At 45.8% G+C, this 17,748-nt stretch overlaps 1 protein-coding gene and 2 pseudogenes across 1 annotated transcript; all 3 read left to right on the top strand.

The window, feature by feature from the left end:
* Nucleotides 927–1,868, top strand: Or10ak7d-ps1 (olfactory receptor family 10 subfamily AK member 7D, pseudogene 1; annotated as a pseudogene).
* Nucleotides 8,369–9,733, top strand: Mrs2-ps1 (magnesium transporter MRS2, pseudogene 1; annotated as a pseudogene).
* A 6,509-nt stretch (nucleotides 9,734–16,242) lies between these two features.
* Or10ak7 (olfactory receptor family 10 subfamily AK member 7) lies at nucleotides 16,243–17,190 on the top strand. Its single transcript, NM_001000413.1, has one exon. It carries the CDS (start codon nucleotides 16,243–16,245, stop codon nucleotides 17,188–17,190), a length of 948 nt encoding a protein of 315 aa, NP_001000413.1.
* Nucleotides 17,191–17,748: the final 558 nt, after the last annotated feature.

The following is a 17,748-nucleotide window of genomic DNA, read 5'->3' as shown; positions in this document are numbered from 1 at the left end:
TCACCATCTTATATAGCCTGTGTAATCTGGACAGAGATCCAGGCTTCAATGAAGAGGCCGTTAAATAAAGAATGTGTAGCCTGTGAGTGGACACTACCTGATAGAGTTTGCATGAAGTGGCTACCATATGTGGAAAACGTTGCCTGGAGTGTAGCCAGGGCTGCTCTGCTGACAGGGAGCTATAGGCAGCCTACTGGAAGTGACAGGATTACAGTTGCTGGTGTGGTGTGTGTGTGTGTGTGTGTGTGTGTGTGTAAGAGATAGTGTGGCACTTGTCATGCTGGCTGTTGGTCCAGTGAGACCATGGAGGACGAGGTGAATACTGCCAGTCCTGACACATCCACTGGCTTTCGAGACCGGGGAGGGAGGACTCAAGACCAGGGAGGGAAAACTCAAAGCAGCAACTGTGAAAGGACTGTCCTGGACTTGTTGAAGCTCAGAGCCTTCCACTTCTCTCTGTTGATGAAGCCTCAGGATGCACTATCTGGTCAGGTAGAAAGGATTCCATGGTGTACGGAGAGGCCAGTTATGCACAGGACACAGACTCTACAAGGTTGATGGCCATTTCAGGTCTTCTAAGGCACCTATTGCTGGGTGGGTGGGGAACTAATGTACACTATGGAGTAGAATGAGAGTATGAGACAGTCTAGGACATGCCATGTGTTATGTGGTCTATACAGAGTTATGTTAGACATGCTAAATATTCACAATAATATCAGGCTATCGGTGTCATCAGCTTCACTTTATAGATGAAGCTCACTGAGGCACTGAGGGGTTAAACAACTTGGAAAGAGCACAGAAACTGAGCAGTGTGCTCAGAATAACCACTCCAACCTTCCTGCTTCTGTAGATGCCATATTTCTGGGCTACCATGTATCGAACGTTACATATGTGGCTGGGATTCTTTTACAGACCCTGTGTTTTGGATGATTCCAGGGCAGAACGAAAGTTGGGTTTCTGACTTCATCCTGATCGGCTTCTCCAGAGACCCCACAACCAACAGCATCCTCTTCATTGTCTTCCTTCTCATCTACCTGAGCTCAGTCCTGGGCAACGGGCTCATCATCATGCTGGTCTGCCTGGACACACAGCTGCACACGCCCATGTACTTCTTCCTCTGTACCCTCTCCCTGTTGGATATGAGCTATGTCACCACCACTGTGCCCCAGATGTTGGTGCATCTTCTTGCTCACTATCAAACCATCTCCTTCGCTGGCTGCTGGTTGCAGATGTATGTGTTTGGTTCTTTGAGTATTACTGAGAGCATTTTCTTTGTTGTCATGGCTTATGACCGGTATGTGGCCATTTGCTATCCACTGCGCTATATTGTCATTCTCAACTGGGGCCTGTGTATATGGTTGGTGGCTGGGACTTGGGTCTGTGGTTTCTTTTTCTCTCTGTTACATACTTTCTTCACCATGAATCTACCATATTGTGGGCCCAACAGGGTCAACCACTCCTTCTGTGAAGGTCCTTCAGTGAGGAGCCTGGCTTGCATGGATACCCACCTCTTTGAGATGGTGGACTTTGTGTTGAGTTTCTTTGCAATTGTTATTCCAATATCACTAATTGTGGCCTCCTACATTCATATTGCCATGGCAATTCTGAAGATCAAGTCCACCCAGGGCCGCTGCAAGGCTTTCTCTACCTGTGCCTCCCACCTGACTGTGGTCACATTCTTCTATGCTCCAGCTACTTACATCTACATGAGGCCCAACTCCAGCTACTCTCCTGAGTGAGACAAGCAGATCTCACTCTTTTACAATGTCTTCACGGCCTTGCTCAAACCTGTGGTCTACAGTCTGAGAAACAAAGATATCAAGAGGGCATTTTTCAGGTTGATTGGGCATGGTAGGGTGGACTGGTGAGTCAGGTTCCTAGGACGTTGGAGTTTTAATATTCACTATTTAAGAAAAGAACAGTGTCTTTATTTTATGAAACTGACCTGTGCATTTGAACCAAGGTAGTACTTAGTAGTTGGGACAAAACATCCTGAAACCATTATGGCTTATTGATTGATAGGTTTCATGAAGTATAATTCCAAACATCTTGGTAATCCGCTCTTGTTTGTAGCTATAGGTTGGGAGTGACTCTCTGCGCTCTCATATTTGTCTTGTAGGAGGAACCTTATGTCCAACTTGCCATTCTATAACAGAAGGAAAGAAACAGTGGAGAAACTCGCAGTGATTCAGCTTGGGAAGGATATCCGGCTTCTCTTCCCATACATTCTTTTGGCCAAAGCAAGTAGTAAGGTCTGGCCTGACAGGAGATGGAAAGAATTTGTCTATAGAGAAGTAATGCAACTCATTTGGCTATGGTCTGATATGTTGGTTCCTATACCTAGAAGACAAGTAATGTACATCATGTAACTTCATGTAGTTCACAGAACAGAACAGCATACCTTTAAACCAACAGAAAACACACCAACTCTGGAGAGCACCATACCATAGGCAGCAGAAGGCTGAGGCAGTGTATTCTAAGTAGCACAGCATGTGTTGTCATATTGATGGTTTGTGGTACAGAATCAATATAGCTCAGAGAGGAAACTTCACATAGAAGTTCAGTGTGGTCTATGGGAAACCATGGTGACCTCTCCTGTGAAATGGTGCACTGATGAAAGAGAAGGAGTTTGGTTCTCATCAGAACTTCCCAATATCTGCTCTACATTGCCTGCATAATCCAAGAGTGTGTCTCACCTTTGGCTGCCCACTGCAGGTTCTTTTCCCCCTAATTGATGGTGGCAGATATGGACAGCCTGTCATCTTCAGAGTAGAATTCCATGACTAATCGGGAAATTCCTCTGTGATTCAATACTTGAACCATTCTTTCACTAAAGAGGCCTCAGTCCCTTCAACTTTATTCTGTGGCCTGGAACTTCTCACATTCATAAAGATAACCTTGAATTTTTGATCTTCTTGCTTCCACCTGCCCAATGTTGGGATTATAGGAAGGGGCACCACGGCTGGGGGAACTTTTGATTCTTTGATGATTTCCTTTGGGATGACATGTTTTCTGTTAAGTCTTGGCCTGCATCTGGACAAAGCACAATAAGCCAACATGGTTTCATATGGAAAGGTTTAATGAGAGAAGAAGAGTAGAGGAGAGGAAAGGCTGACCATGAGGGAAGAGGGGGATGAGGAGAGAAGGGACAGGGACAGGGGGGAAGAGAGCAGAGAAGTGAATGAGAGAGAGAGAGAGAGAGAGAGAGAGAGAGAGAGAGAGAGAGAGTGTGTAAGAGGAGGAGGAGGGGGCAAGCAACCCTATAGTCAGGCACAGCTGGCTGTTGCCAGGCAACTGTGGGGCAGAGCATACCTGGTTGTTCCCAGATAGCTGTGGGGGGCAGAGCTTAGACAGAATACCAACATTCCCCTGTTTTAGTTTAATTAAAAAAAGAGAAATTAGAGGTGATTGTGGAGCAGGAATAGGGTCATCATGATCTCTGACTACTTCCTGCTTGCTTTGGGGCAACATGTCTCTAGGGAACCTAGAAATGTGGGTATGGGATGTTTGTCCAGTCTTAGAGTTGGCTGTTTCCTTGTTGTCCAGAGTCTGTGGAACCATCTGAGGACAGGTCAGAAGGAACAGCTCCAATAGAAGCATCTGTGTCTGTGAGAGGAGAGTGAACATCTGGAGGTCACTTCTCTGGAGCTGTCCCGGGTGTAGCAAGCTCCTGGACTTGATAAGATGCTGGAACACACATATATATTTATTATAGGTAGAGAATAAGATTAAGCACATTTGGGAGAAAAAGAAAACATTTTTTTCTTAGATGTACATTTGAAACGCAGAGGAATGCCACCCTTTGGTATAGGTAGTAAGTGGGAACTTTAGGCAGATGAACTTACCTGGATGGAGTCTATTTGGTCCATGAGAGGTAGGTCTGAGTGGGTTTCCTGTAGCTTATAAGTTCACAAAAAGATAACAACATGAGTTAGCAACATGAACATTCTGTAAGATAAGCTTTTCGTGGAGCAGAAGGAAGAATTTGTCCTATAAAACGTGTCCTGGATGTCTTTTTTTTTTTATCTTTGTTAACTTGAGTATTACTTATTTACATTTTGATTGTTATTCCCCTTTCCGGTTTCCGGGCCAACATCTCCCTAACCTCTGCCCCTCCCCTTCTTTATGGGTGTTCCCCTCCCCATCCTCCCCCTATTACCTTCCTCTCCTCAACAATCTCGTTCACTGGGGTTTCAGTCTTGGCAGGAACAAGGGCTTCCTCTTCCCCTGGTGCCCTTACTAGGCTATTCATTGCTACCTATGAGGTCAGAGCCCAGGGTCAGTCCATGTATAGTCTTTAGGTAGTGGCTTAGTCCTGGAAGCTCTGGTTGGTTGGCAGTGTTGTTCATAGGGGTCTCAAGCCCCTTCAAGCTCTTTCAGTCCTTTCTAAGATTCCTTCAACGGGGGTCCCGTTCTCAGTTCAGTGGTTTGCTGCTGGCATTCGCCTATGTATTTGCTGTATTCTGGCTGTGTCTCTCAGGAGAGATCTACATCCGGTTCCTGTCTGCCTGCACTACTTTGCTTCATCCATCTTATCTAATTGGATGGCTGTATATGTATGGGTCACATGCGGGGCAGGCTCTGAATGGGTGTTCCTTCTCCCTCTGTTCTAAACTTTGCCTTCCTATTCCCTGCCCAGGGTATTCTTGTTCCTCTTTTAAAGAAGGAGTGAAGCATTCGCATTTTGGTCATCCTTCTTGAGTTTCCTGTGTTCTGTGCATGTAGGGTAATTCGAGCATTTGGGCTAATAGCCACTTATCGATGAGTGCATACCATGTGTGTGTTTCTGTGATTGGGTTACCTCACTCAGGATGATATTTTCCAGTTCCATCCATTTGCCTACGAATTTCATAAAGTCATTGTTTTTGATAGCTGAGTAATATTCCATTGTGTAGATGTACCACATTTTCTGTATCCATTCCTCTGTTGAAGGGCATCTGGGTTCCTTCCAGCTTCTGGCTATTATAAATAAGGCTGCTATGAACATAGTGGACCACATGTCTTTTTTATATGTTGGGGCATCTTTTGGGTATATGCCCAAGAGAGTTATAGCTAGGTCTTCAGGTAGTTCAATGTCCAATTTTCTGAGGAATCTCCAGACTGATTTCCAGACTGGTTGTACCAGTCTGCAATCCCACCAACAATGGAGGAGTGTTCCTCTTTCTCCACATCCTCACCAGCATTTGCTGTCACCTGAATTTTTGATCTTAGCCATTCTGACTGGTGTGAGGTGAAATCTCAGGGTTGTTTTGATTTGCATTTCCCTTATGACTAAAGATGTTGAACATTTCTTTAGGTGTTTCTCAGCCATTCGGCATTCCTCAGCTGTGAATTCTTTGTTTGGCTCTGAACCCCATTTTTTTTTTTCGGAGCTGGGGACCGAACCCAGGGCCTTGCGCTTGCTAGGCAAGCGCTCTACCACTGAGCTAAATCCCCAGCCCCTGAACCCCATTTTTTAATAGGGTTATTTGTCTCCCTGCAGTCTAACTTCTTGAGTTCTTCGTATATTTTGGATATAAGGCCTCTATCTGTTGTAGGATTGGTAAAGATCTTTTCCCAATCTGTTGGTTGCCGTTTTGTCCTAACCACAGTGTCCTTTGCCTTACAGAAGCTTTGCAGTTTTATGAGACCCTATTTGTCGATTCTTGATCTTAGAGCATAAGCCATTGGTGTTTTGTTCAGGAAATTTTCTCCAGTGCCCATGTGTTTGAGATTCTTCCCCACTTTTTCTTCTACTAGTTTGAGTGTATCTGGTTTGATGTGGAGGTCCTTGATCCATTTGGACTTAAGCTTTTTACAGGGTGATAAGCATGAATCGATCTGCATTCTTCTACATGCTGACCTCCAGTTGAACCACCACCATTTGCTGAAAATGCTGTCTTTTTTCCATTGGATGGTTTTAGCTCCTTTGTCAAAAATCAAGTGACCATAGGTGTGTCGGTTCATTTCTGAGTCTTCAATTCTATTCCACTGGTCTATCTGTCTGTCTCTGTACCAATACCATGCAGTTTTTATCACCATTGCTCTGTAATACTGCTTGAGATCAGGGATAGTGATTCCCCCAGAAGTCCTTTTATTGTTGAGGATAGTTTTAGCTATCCTGGATTTTTTGTTATTCCAGATGAATTTGCAAATTTTTCTGTCTAACTCTCTAGAGTTTCTACTTGTTTACTTGTGTTTTCCTGCATTTCTTTAAGGGAGTTCTTTATGTCCTTCTTAAAGTCCTCCATCATTATCAAAAAGTGTGATTTTAAATCTAAATCTTGCTTTTCTGGTGTGTTGGGATATCCAGTATTTTCTTTGGTGGGAGAACTGGGCTCTGATGATGCCAAGGATTCTTGGTTTCTGTGCTTTGGTTCCTGCGCTTTCCTCTAGCCCTTAGGTTGTCTCTGGTGTTTGCTTGTCTTGCTGTTTCTGGGAGTGACTTGACCCTGCTGTAGGCCTCTGTCTCAGCACTTCTGTAGAACTGTTTTCCTGTCTTCTTTCAGCCTTTCCTGAGAGCAGGTGCTATGGTTTAGGTGTGTAGGTGCACCTGGTGACTGTCTTCCAGCTCTAGGCATGGCCAGGAATCAGAAGGGCCCTGTTCCTGATTGCTCCTAGATCCTTGTACCCAGGGGGCTCATTTGGCACTAGGCAAATCCCTCTCAGGTCTGGAATGTGGGCAGAGGGTAGTCTCCTCTGGCTTCTCAGGAGTGTCCACACTTCTGAGGGTCCAGCTCTCTCCCCCATGGGATTTGGGTGCAGGGAGATGTTTGGCCAGTTCAATTCCATCCTGGGGCAGACAAGATCCACAGGTACCGGTGGCTGACTGTTCCTATATCCCTGTGTCCAGAGGCACTGTGCAGTTTCCCCTTGGACCAGGGATGTTGGCAGAAGTGTGCAGAAGTGCAGTCTGTCCTGTGGTCTCAGGATGTCTGCACTTCTGGTTGTTCAGCTCTCTTCCCCATGGAATTTGGGTCCTGTTGTAACATCTTAATATGCAAAGTCCCGTTGTAGTCACTGGTGTGGTACTAACTGTACAGTTCAGTTTCCTGACCTGGAAATCAAGCTAACACTACATTTCATAGGGATGTTCTGGCTGTGAAATGAGTTATTTTAAGTAAATCCTGACAAAAAAGTAACATTCTTGGATACTGTTGCTAATATGATCATCACCATCATCCTTACATACCATTTGTTGTTTCTGGTGACATCATTTGCATGCTGCTGACATCATTTGCATGCTGTTGACATCATTTGCACACTGCTGACATCATTTGCACACTGCTGACATCATTTGCATGCTGATCAACATCCTTCTGTTTTCCAGGTCTCTGTGTCCCTCTGTTCTCCCACATACCTTTGAAAATACAACACGGGACTCTGGATGTTAATAACCTATGCAGGAAGATACTGTGGTGGGTGAATTAAGTTGGAGAGCAAGACAAACAGCCCTTCAAAGCCCCAGAGAACGAAGCTGATGGACAGGGCCCACAGCTTGGGGGCCACACAAGAAGAATCCAGGCTCCCACACGAGTCCACCTGTTTGATAATCATTTTCATTTGGAGGATTTATATCTAGGCTTAGTTTCTATGGCTCTAAAAGAATAAGCAGCTGGATGTGTTGGCCCTTCCTGACTCAGAGAACAGCAAAATGTCCTAAAGCAGCATCAGCAACTGTCCTAGGCTTTGCTATAGCAATGGCTCAGTGTCTATCACCGTGGAGATGGAGACTCTAAGGCTTACCCAAGGGACCATGCTAATGCTCTCAGTGGTTACTAACAGCACAGCAAACTCCTGCCATTCCTCTTTGCTTTTTCCTCCAGACAGTAACCCAGAAAAGTTTGTGAAGTACTCATCTTAGCAAATGAGCCAATTCTCACACGGTCCACTAATGAGGCATTGTCAGCTGGGGCCAATTAGGGAGTCCCTGGTTGTAAGAGCTGTGAATCTACTGGCTTCTTCTTCCTCCAAGCTCACCATCTTCTCCTTAATACCTGTGGGTCCCCCTGGTGCAGACTGAAATCCCTAGAGTTGGACTTGTCCTTCACGCTGACCTCGGTGTAGTCTTATAACCACTGTGGGTCAGGCCCAGCTCTGAGCCTCAGGAGGGGTTTTGGTTACAGCCCAGCATTAGCTTGAACTCACACAATTAGACATGTGATAGACATGGCAGAGTCAGTCTCTCCCAAGAGACCATGGGCCCAGGCCCTGCAGTTGGTTCTACCACTTTCGAGCTGGGTGACCTTTGCCAAATTGCTCATGTCTTCCGGGTCATTGCTCATTATCTGAGAAATGGGCAGATAGGGCCACATTGACACTCTCTTGGTGTTGCAGTCATTTAAAAAACAAACAAAAAAACAAAAAGAAAAAAAAAAAACCAGGGTGTGTCGCAGTTGGCGCAGTGCGCTGATCTACCTGAATTATGGCATACCGGGCCAGCATCTTGTTGCTGCTTTCTGGCTGCCCGGGTGCCATGAAATGCCTGCCCTGCCTGCCCAGGCTGCTGCCCTGCGCCGAGCAGTCCCGGAGGGCCCTGTGTATGGCGGCTGTGTGCCTGAGCCTCACTCACTGCCTGCTGTGGCCGTGCGACTGCTCTGCCTCCAGGAGTCAGACAGCGCCGAGCACACCCAGTGCTGCAGGTGATGTGCAGCGGTTTAGAACCTCTGATGCCTCTCAAGCTACTTTAGCTAGCATGACCCGGGTGTTTGCTGTGACAACGTTTGACAAAGAAGGACGCGTTACCTCTTTTGAGAGGAAGAAAACTGAATTACACCGTGAGTTAGCACTCCAGGCCAGAGACGGGCAGTTTCAGCACATGATGAGCATCGCTACCAGAAACAACAGGATCATCACGAGGATGGAGCATTTAAAGGCTGTGATAACTCCAGGGTGCCTTCTGATACTAGATTATCGGAATTTAAACTCGGAGCACTAGCTGTTCCGGTAACCGCCATCACAGCTGGCTGGGGAAGGTCACCACCCATTCCTGTTTGAGTTCAGAGCTATTGAAGCGCTCCTGCAGTCTTGGGCCATGGTGTTATCTAGATTGACACCCTTCAGGGAAACTAAGCATCCTGCAGCCACTGATCCTTGAGGCCCTCCATGCATTCATGCATGCATTCATGGATCCCAAGCACTCTGCTGACGACAGAAGCAAACTGCATGTCCTACTCCAAAACGGCAAAAGTCTCTCTGAGTTAGAAACAGACATGAAAAATTTCAGAGTCGATTATGGAGCTCTCGGATGAGGAGGAGGTGCCGGAAGAACTCTATCTAACCGAGTGGAGCGACCCACATGACTTAGAGAAGAGCAGCACTGAGGTTGACCACGCAGAGGAGATGTAGCGGGAGGACCTCTCCAAGGAGCCTCGGGAGCTTCGGGTCCTGACTGACGATTCACAGAGCATCATCTTCATCAATCTAGACAGCCCTCGCAATGTGATGATGAGGTTAAATCTCCAGCCGACCACGGGAACCTTCTCCCTTTCACGCTTGGACTGATGGGAGTTACCTTTGACATGAATTTGGAATCGCCCCTGGAAGACGATCATCGTGTGTTTTGGCTGATGACAGGAATTATGTTTAGAGGAAGTGGCCCCATCTGGAGGAGGTTGCTTTCATCCCTTGGGAGACAGCTGGAAGCTCCTTTACCCCCTATGAGGGCCTCCTTTCCTAAAAAGGAAAGATAGAAGGATGGACGTGAACAACAGAAGGGCTTGGAGCAAGCAGGACCATCCTGGCAAGCCGCTAGCAGCAGCCTGGCCGACAAGAATTTTTATACTTCTGAAGCTGTTATCACTTTCTGGGGAAAAAAAGACAACTGGTGTTTAAATTATGAATGACTAAAAATACTCTGGTGTTCACAACTTGATCGTGTCTTCAGAATTCTTTGAGATAATGCTTTCTTTGTAAAAAGCCAAAATCCTATGTCCTACCAAGTTTGAGGACTGCCTTTATGGGTGTTTTAAAGTATAGATTAATTTATTGTGAGTAGACTTATCTAGATCAGTGCCATCACACATATCGAGGAGAGTGCAGCTTTGTGCTGATGGCCCAGGGACTCAGCAGAGCCCGTGGTTCCTGTCAGCACAGTTGGATTCCAATTAATCAATATTGTTACTATCTTCTTTGATCAGTTATAAGTAGAACCATGGGAAGTTAAGTTTAAAGAAAGTGTTTATTTATTCTCTTACAATTTTATAGATGTTTTGATCATTGCCTGATTTAAGAGCTTGTCGTGCTACCCACTCCCCAAGAGAAAATGTATACAGCGGGCTAATGCCTTTGCCTACCTCTCAAAACTTAACAGGTGGGCTTGTCAAAGAAGAACATAGCTAATGTAAGAATTATAGAAGCACTATCTTCCCACTCAGAAGCTCTTGTTTAAAATAAATGGCAAGGCAGGAAAAACAAAACAAAACAAAAAACCAGGGTGTGTAGTCCCTGAGAGCAGCCATGAGGTTGTGTCATGTTGCCTACTTTTTTGAGTCCTCATTGGGAAAGGTGTAGCATCTCCCACCTCACTTTTCTTTTTTTCTCTTTTGCCAGATCACTTTTTCTAAGTCCCATCCCCATCATGTGACTGCTTTCCAGCCATTCTCTCTCTCTCTCTCTCTCTCTCTCTCTCTCTCTCTCTCTCTCTCTGTCTCCCTCCCTCCCTCCCTCCCTCCCTCCCTCCATTCCTCCCTCTCCCTCCTCTCTCGCCTCTCCCTATGATAAAATCTTCATTACTAAAACCAACAGAGCCAGGATGGCTGTTTCACTCTACTTGCAACACTCAATCAGTTCTGTCTGGTTCTCCTTGAACCTCTGTCTCCTCATTGATCCTGCGGGGAAGACTCTGCCTGAACTCACCTGCCTCTCCAGAGCTAATGGGGGTCATCAGCACTAGTGAGAGGAGTTTGGCTCAGGACTGTGGAACATGCTTAGCATCAGCACTGCAGGGGCCAGGGCTGAGGCCAAGGCAGTTCACATTAGTGATGACTGCCAATTACTGAGATGTAAATACACCCATCATGGCCAACCTCACGGTTGCCAACGTGCCACTGAACAACAGTGGAGATTACATACCACTACACAGTATTTCAACCAGCAAATGCACCATGCTAATCAACTGCCTGAACACGGACCACAGGAAAATGTAGTCAACCATCAGGGTGTGAAGAGTTTTGGAGAATCTGTTGCTTTTCTCTTTTTCAATGGGATGAATCAAACTCCAGACTCAAGCATTTTGTTCACTCAGGTGCTATCCAGCTGAAGTACATTCTTAGACACCCTGTCTCTGTTTCCAATACAATTGATTTAATTGCCTTTTTATAATTAACTCTTAGTATCTGGTTTAAGGATCAGCTCACAGGAATTCTAAACTTTATCAGTCGATTACCCTAACCAGAAAGGACCTAGAGTCCAGTCTTCTCCTTTCTGGATACTTTTAGGAAACCAAGACTCAGACAGAAGGCTGGGATGGAGATGAAAGGTCATGGAGCAAAGGCCAGTACTTGTGGCAGGTGCAGCAAGCACATCATCACATTTTAATCTAGCAAGCCTAGAAGGGAGGAGGGTACTGTTGGAATTCTACAGGAAATGAAACCAAGGTAGAATAGCAGCTCTGGAGCTTGATGTATTTGGTCCCCATTTCTTATTTGTATCCAAGAGTATGGAACCCCTGGGAATTTTTCTCAGCCTGCTGGCATCAGGATGCCTCAGCTGACTTCTATGTTGGTATGATATGGTTGACTATTTTTTTGGTTATGTGTATGAACATTTCGCCTGCATGTATGCATGCATTCCTCATCCCTGGGGAGTCAGAAGATGGTACATGGTCCTTTAGAACTGAAGACGGATAGTTGTAAGCTGCCCTGTGTGCTGGGATCCAGACTAAGTCTTCTAAGTCTTCTGCAAGAACAGAAAAACTTAAAAAAAAAAAGCCCTCACAGCTGCCTTTCTAGTCCCCATTGTTATTTCCTCTTCATTGGCACCAGGGTATCTGAGTAACTAGATCCGTTGTATAGTAGGGAAGGGAGGACTTTGGTTTGCCCAAAGGTAGAGGAAGTGTGAGCAAACATGGTCTCATTACTGCTTGTCTGGGCTCAGGGTTTGGATGGTAAAAGGAATCACAATGAGAACTTGATCACAAGTTCACAATGACCTGTGTAACAGGAGACCAGGTTCCATCTCCTGTTCTCTGAGCTGCTCTTATTCCCCAGTCAATCCAGAAAAGGGAACAGGTCCCCATCCCCTCACCTGTGGGCTGTTTCCTCCTGCCTTGTCCCCAGGGCCTCACTTGTAGTGCTCTTGTTGACAGCATCCTGGGATTCATCCCAGCATCCCTACTGGGAACAGAAGTGAGCCTGTCTGTGCTCTCCTGGGAAAGCTAAAAGAGGAGGCAGGGTCATAAAACCTCAGCTGCTGGTCCCACTGGGAAGAGGTGAAGATGTCTGAGCTTGCCTTTGTTAGTCAGGATTTTATAGACACCATCCTCAGGTGCCAGGGCTGCCTGCTCCTTGTAGAGGAATCAAAAGACTTAGCCTTCAAACTCCATGGCACTTGGTATTTTCCTGGACACTAGACTGCCTAGAATCTTGACCCTCTTTTCTCAGTTGCTTTAGGGGTTCCCCCTCTAGCTTTTTTTCCCTAAGAGGAAGAGACAGCCATTCAGAGACACATTCCTTGGATCTACGAGTGGTGAGATGGTCACTGGTGTTTGGTTTGTGGGTGGGTTCCAAGCCTCTGTGGGACTGGAGAAGAGAAGTAGCAAGGACACCCATCTTAAGGTCCATGGTACATACATCTCAAGCATCCCAGAGCTCTCCTATCCTTGCCTGTGTCACAGAAAACACACCTCAAAACCTCTTTCATTGGACCTTTCTACGTTCTCTACACACTGGCTCCTTTCACACTCAGACACGAGGGGAATCTCACCAGGAGAGCTGCTCTGTGGGTAGCTGTCCAGCTCTGTCCTAGGAATTCTGATCTGTGCAGAATCTCAATGAGCTCATCTAGGTAGCGTGAAAACAAAGCACAAAAGCTTCATCTCCCACTTGAGAGCCTGTGTGCCAGAGCAGAGAAGGTAGTGACTGAGAGCCAGGCTCTGAGGCCAGATGCTCCAAACTCCCACTTCTAGCTTGTAATCTGGGACAAACCACTCTTCTCCAGTCCTTACGTTTTCATCTATAACATACAGGTAATAACATTTCCTTCAGTGAATTGTTGTGCTGTTAAGCTAAAGTTGTGGGAACAAGAACAATGGCTGGTTATGCAAATGACTCAATAAATATTAGTCATTATTATTGCAAAGGTTAGGAAATCATCCATATCGACGTATTCTATCATTGTTAATTTTTTTTCTCAGTCATGTGGGAATTCAGATAACAGGACAAGAGAAGGGGTTTGTCCAAGGCATTAGACGTCAAAATTGTTATCAGTTCCCTCTAGAACTTTTCAGATTGTAGCCGGCCAATGACCAATAAATGCAGAATGTATCCTACCTGGGTTAGGTCTAGGAGGTGGTAGCAGGGAGTGCTTCCTGGCTTATATGTGTCCTGCTGTGGTCACAGTGTGGGCGACAGTGCAGGTGGCGGTCCCCTCCTAAGGCTGAGAAGCTAGGCAAGTGTCCCAAGGTGGGCGAGAGGCAGGTGTGTACAGGACACAGAGAGTGCTTCCGTGGAGATTTGAGCATGGAGATGGGAGGTGGAGGAGACAGCTCGTACTGAGGCTTAGCCTTCACAGAGCAGGCAGGTTAGGAATGAGCAGTGTGTCTGCCTCAAATGATGGAGTTTCAGAGCTCTTAACAGGCTTTTAACAGGGGCCAGATAGGACAGTGAAATTTTGAAAAACCCCTGGAGCAGTCACATGAAGAACACGTTGACACAGACACATGCCTATTACTGAGAAGGGAAAGTGGACATAGAGTCCCGCCCCTAAACAGGAACCTATTTGTGACTAATATGTACTAGGTAAAGCGGAGATCAGACTTCTCCACTAAAATATCACTGAACATATGTGGTCACACTGCAGGGCAGGGCAGGGCAGGGCAGGGTGGGGCGGGCCACATGCCCAGGAGTACTTGTCCAAAACAAAACTGACTCCATGTTGGTTTTGGTTTTGTAACTTTTTTTTTTTTTAAAGATTTTATTTCTTTCAGTTTGTCTTTTCTACTTTCCTCCTTTGTTGTGTTTTGTATTAAAAGTGAGAATGAGAGGCGAAAAAAACTTGAAGCAAGGGGAAGGGAAAGGAAAAGATCAAAGTATATTTCTAAAAATAATTTTAAAAATTAAAAATAAAAGCCAGGAGGTGGTGGTGCACACCTTTAATCTTTGCATTCTGGAGGCAGAGGCAGGCCAGCCTAGTCAATAGAGTAAGTTCCAGGACATCCAAAGCTACACAGAACAGCCCTGTCTCAAAACTAACAAACAAAAAGATAGTATTGAAGGAGAAATACTTAGAGACAATAAGTGTATGGAGACTCTGATTAAAAAAAATGTCAGGAGAGATCATGGGCTTCTGGTATGCTGTGAAGGAAAGGTTGGCTGTGAGGGCAATGAGCAGTGACTGGTCAGGAGAGGGGATGGGGAAAGTGAAGACTAGGAGGGCTTCAAGTATCTTTCATGGTTCTACTCCCATCAAAAGCAATTCCTGCCTCAACCACTGTCTTGCTCATTAGCTTATGAGTGGAACCTTGGTTCAGACTCTTTAGAGTAGTGTTTGGAAATTTCCTCTACAGTCTTTCCTTGAGCGTATACTTGTATGTGTCTATGTGCTTGCATCTCGTTTCAGAATTATACCCAATATTTGTATTGCTGGGCAACGCATTGAATGTGTTCAGTCTTAGGGAGCACAGCCAAGCACACAGTAAGGAGCTTTTTAAAATTTTCTTCCTCATTGGATCTAGTCACACTGGTTAGTACTAGATCTGTGTCACTGCAGCCCTGCTGGTAGGTGTGTGGGGATGTGAGACTGAGAAGCAGAGGTGGGCGTGGCTCTGTGGTTTTCTTCTGCAATGTCCAGAGGAGTGATGGTGTGAGAACCTCTTACCCTTCATGAGTGCTTAAGAGACAGCTGCCTCCATGAGATGCCTTCAGTAGTGTCCTCTGCTCTCCTGGAGTGTCTGATGTTATGTTTGTGCTTTTCTGAGTCTGCGTATAAATACTTTGCGTACTTCTTTTTTGGTTTTCTGGCTTACCAATACTTTTCCCCTCCATGGAAAGTACTTCTTTGTGTTCCTTTAAGAAAATCTTTGCTTACCCCCAAAAGATATTTATAAGGATTGATTCTAAAAATTTTAATTGCTTTAGATTTATCCCTTGAATCCACAGTGTACCTGCAATGGACGTTTGTGTGCAGAGAGAGGTGGGCATTTTCCTAACAGAGACAAAGTGTCCCCAGTGCAGTGCACACACGCACGTCACAGTGTCCCTGATGCACACATGCGATTCTATCCTTGTTCATTTAACCTTATGTGCACGGGTCTGGGGTTCATTTCTGCCTTTTTCATCTATTTCTCTACTAGATTTTTCTCATGTCAGTGGTGTCCATGCCTCTGTCTGTCTGTCGGTCTGTCTGTCTGTTTGCCTTCCTGCCTGTCTGTTTTTCTTCCTGTTTGTGTGTGTGTGTGTGTGTGTGTGTGTGTGTGTGTCCAGAGACTGATATGCAAACCTTACTCAGTTGTTCTCCATCTTATTCACAGAGGCAGGGTCTCTCAGTTGACTCGAGTGCTCATCATTTCAGTGAGTGGAGCTTCTCTCTCTTGCTGTGGGGACTTCCTGTCTCTGTCTTCCCAGAGATGCATTGAGAGTTTGTAACAACATGTGACCTGTCCTGTGTTATGTCTTGTTTCCAGGAATTATGTGAGATGGTTTAGATAGCCATCATAACCCTGAGACATGACTGTCATCAGTCTTAGTAGATGGATGAAGAGAATGAGGCTTTGGGAGGTTCAGTAACTAGAGAAGAGTGCAAGGAGCTGACCACTGAGCTCAGAACCCACATTCCAGTCTTTCTTCTTCCTTTTTTTTACCATCAGAAACATTACTTTTTATTTTATGTATATGGATTTTGCCTACGTGCATGTTTGTGCACATGTGTGTATGTCTGGCCTGTGGAGATGAGAGCAGATCTCTTGGAACTGGAGTTGGACACAGCTTTGAGCTGTCTGGTCCCCTCTTAGCCATCTCCTTAGCCTGGATCTCTGTTTTCTGTCTTTACTTCTGACATGTGTCAGGTGACACACAGAGAATAATGGATTCTCTTACAGCCTCCACCATGTGGATGATTCCGGTGCACAACCAAAGTTGGGTTTCTGAGTTCATCCTGATCGGCTTCTCCAGTGACCCCATGACAAACAGCATCCTCTTCATTGTCTTCCTTCTCATCTACCTGAGCTCAGTCCTGGGCAACGGGCTCATCATCATGCTGGTCTGCCTGGACACACAGCTGCACACGCCCATGTACTTCTTCCTCTGTACCCTCTCCCTGTTGGATATGAGCTATGTCACCACCACCGTGCCCCAGATGTTGGTGCATCTTCTTGCTCACTCTCAGACCATCTCCTTTGCTGGCTGCTGGGTGCAGATGTATGTGTTTGGGGCCCTGGGTATAACTGAGTGCACCTTCTTTGTTGTCATGGCTTATGACCGGTATGTGGCCATTTGCTATCCACTGCGCTATACTGTCATCCTCAGCTGGGGCCTGTGCATACGGATGGCAGCAGGGTCATGGATCTGTGGTTTCTCTTCCTCTTTGCTGCATACTTTCTTCACCATGAGTCTGCCCTATTGTGGGCCCAACAGGGTCAACCACTACTTCTGTGAAGGTCCTTCAGTGCGGAGCCTGGCTTGCATGGACACCCACCTCATTGAGATGGTGGACTTTGTATTGAGTGTCTTTGTGGTCGTTACTCCAATCTCCCTCATTGTGGCCTCCTACATTCGCATTGCCAAGGCAATTCTCAAGATCAACTCCACCCAGGGCCGCTGCAAGGCTTTCTCTACCTGTGCCTCCCACCTGACTGTGGTCACTTTCTTCTATGCTCCAGCCACTTACATCTACATGAGGCCCAGCTCCAGCTACTCTCCTGAGCGAGACAAGCAGATCTCACTCTTTTACAATGTCTTCACAGCCTTGCTCAACCCTGTGGTCTACAGTCTGAGAAACAAAGATATCAAGAGGGCATTTCTCAAGGTGATGGGACATGGTAGGGTGGACTGGTGAGCCAGCATCCTGGGGAGCTTGACTTAGAGTATTCACTATTAAAGAGAGTACAGTGTCTTTCTTTTGCATTTCAAAATTTTCAAATTAACCCTTTGCCATTAATGTTTTTATTGAGCATTTTATGTATTTACATTTCTTTTTATAAATTGGATATTTTCTTTACTTACATTTCAAATGTTATCCCCTTTTCCGATTTCCCCTCTGGAGTCCCCCTATTCCTTCCCCTCTCCCCTGACTCTATGAGAGGGTTCACCCACCTACATACCTATCCTCCCCCATCTCCCCACCCTGGCTTTCCCCTACACAGTGTCATTGAACCTTCACAGGGCAAAGGGCCTCTCCTCTCATTGATGCTCAATAAGACCATCCTCTGCTACATATGTGACTGGAGCCATGGGTCCCTCCATGTGTACTCTTTGGTTGGTTGTTTAGTCTCTGGGAGCTCTGAGGGGTCTGGTTGGTTGATATTATTGTTCTTTCTATGGGATTGAATACCCATCCAGTTCCTTCAGTCCTTTCTCTAATTCCTCTATTGGGGACCTGTTCTTAGTTCAATGG

Source organism: Rattus norvegicus, chromosome 5, assembly GCF_036323735.1.
Source record: "Rattus norvegicus strain BN/NHsdMcwi chromosome 5, GRCr8, whole genome shotgun sequence".
NCBI classification, from domain to species: domain Eukaryota; kingdom Metazoa; phylum Chordata; class Mammalia; order Rodentia; family Muridae; genus Rattus; species Rattus norvegicus.
Note: the sequence above shows the minus strand (reverse complement) of the source record. Positions and strands in the feature narration are given on the sequence as shown.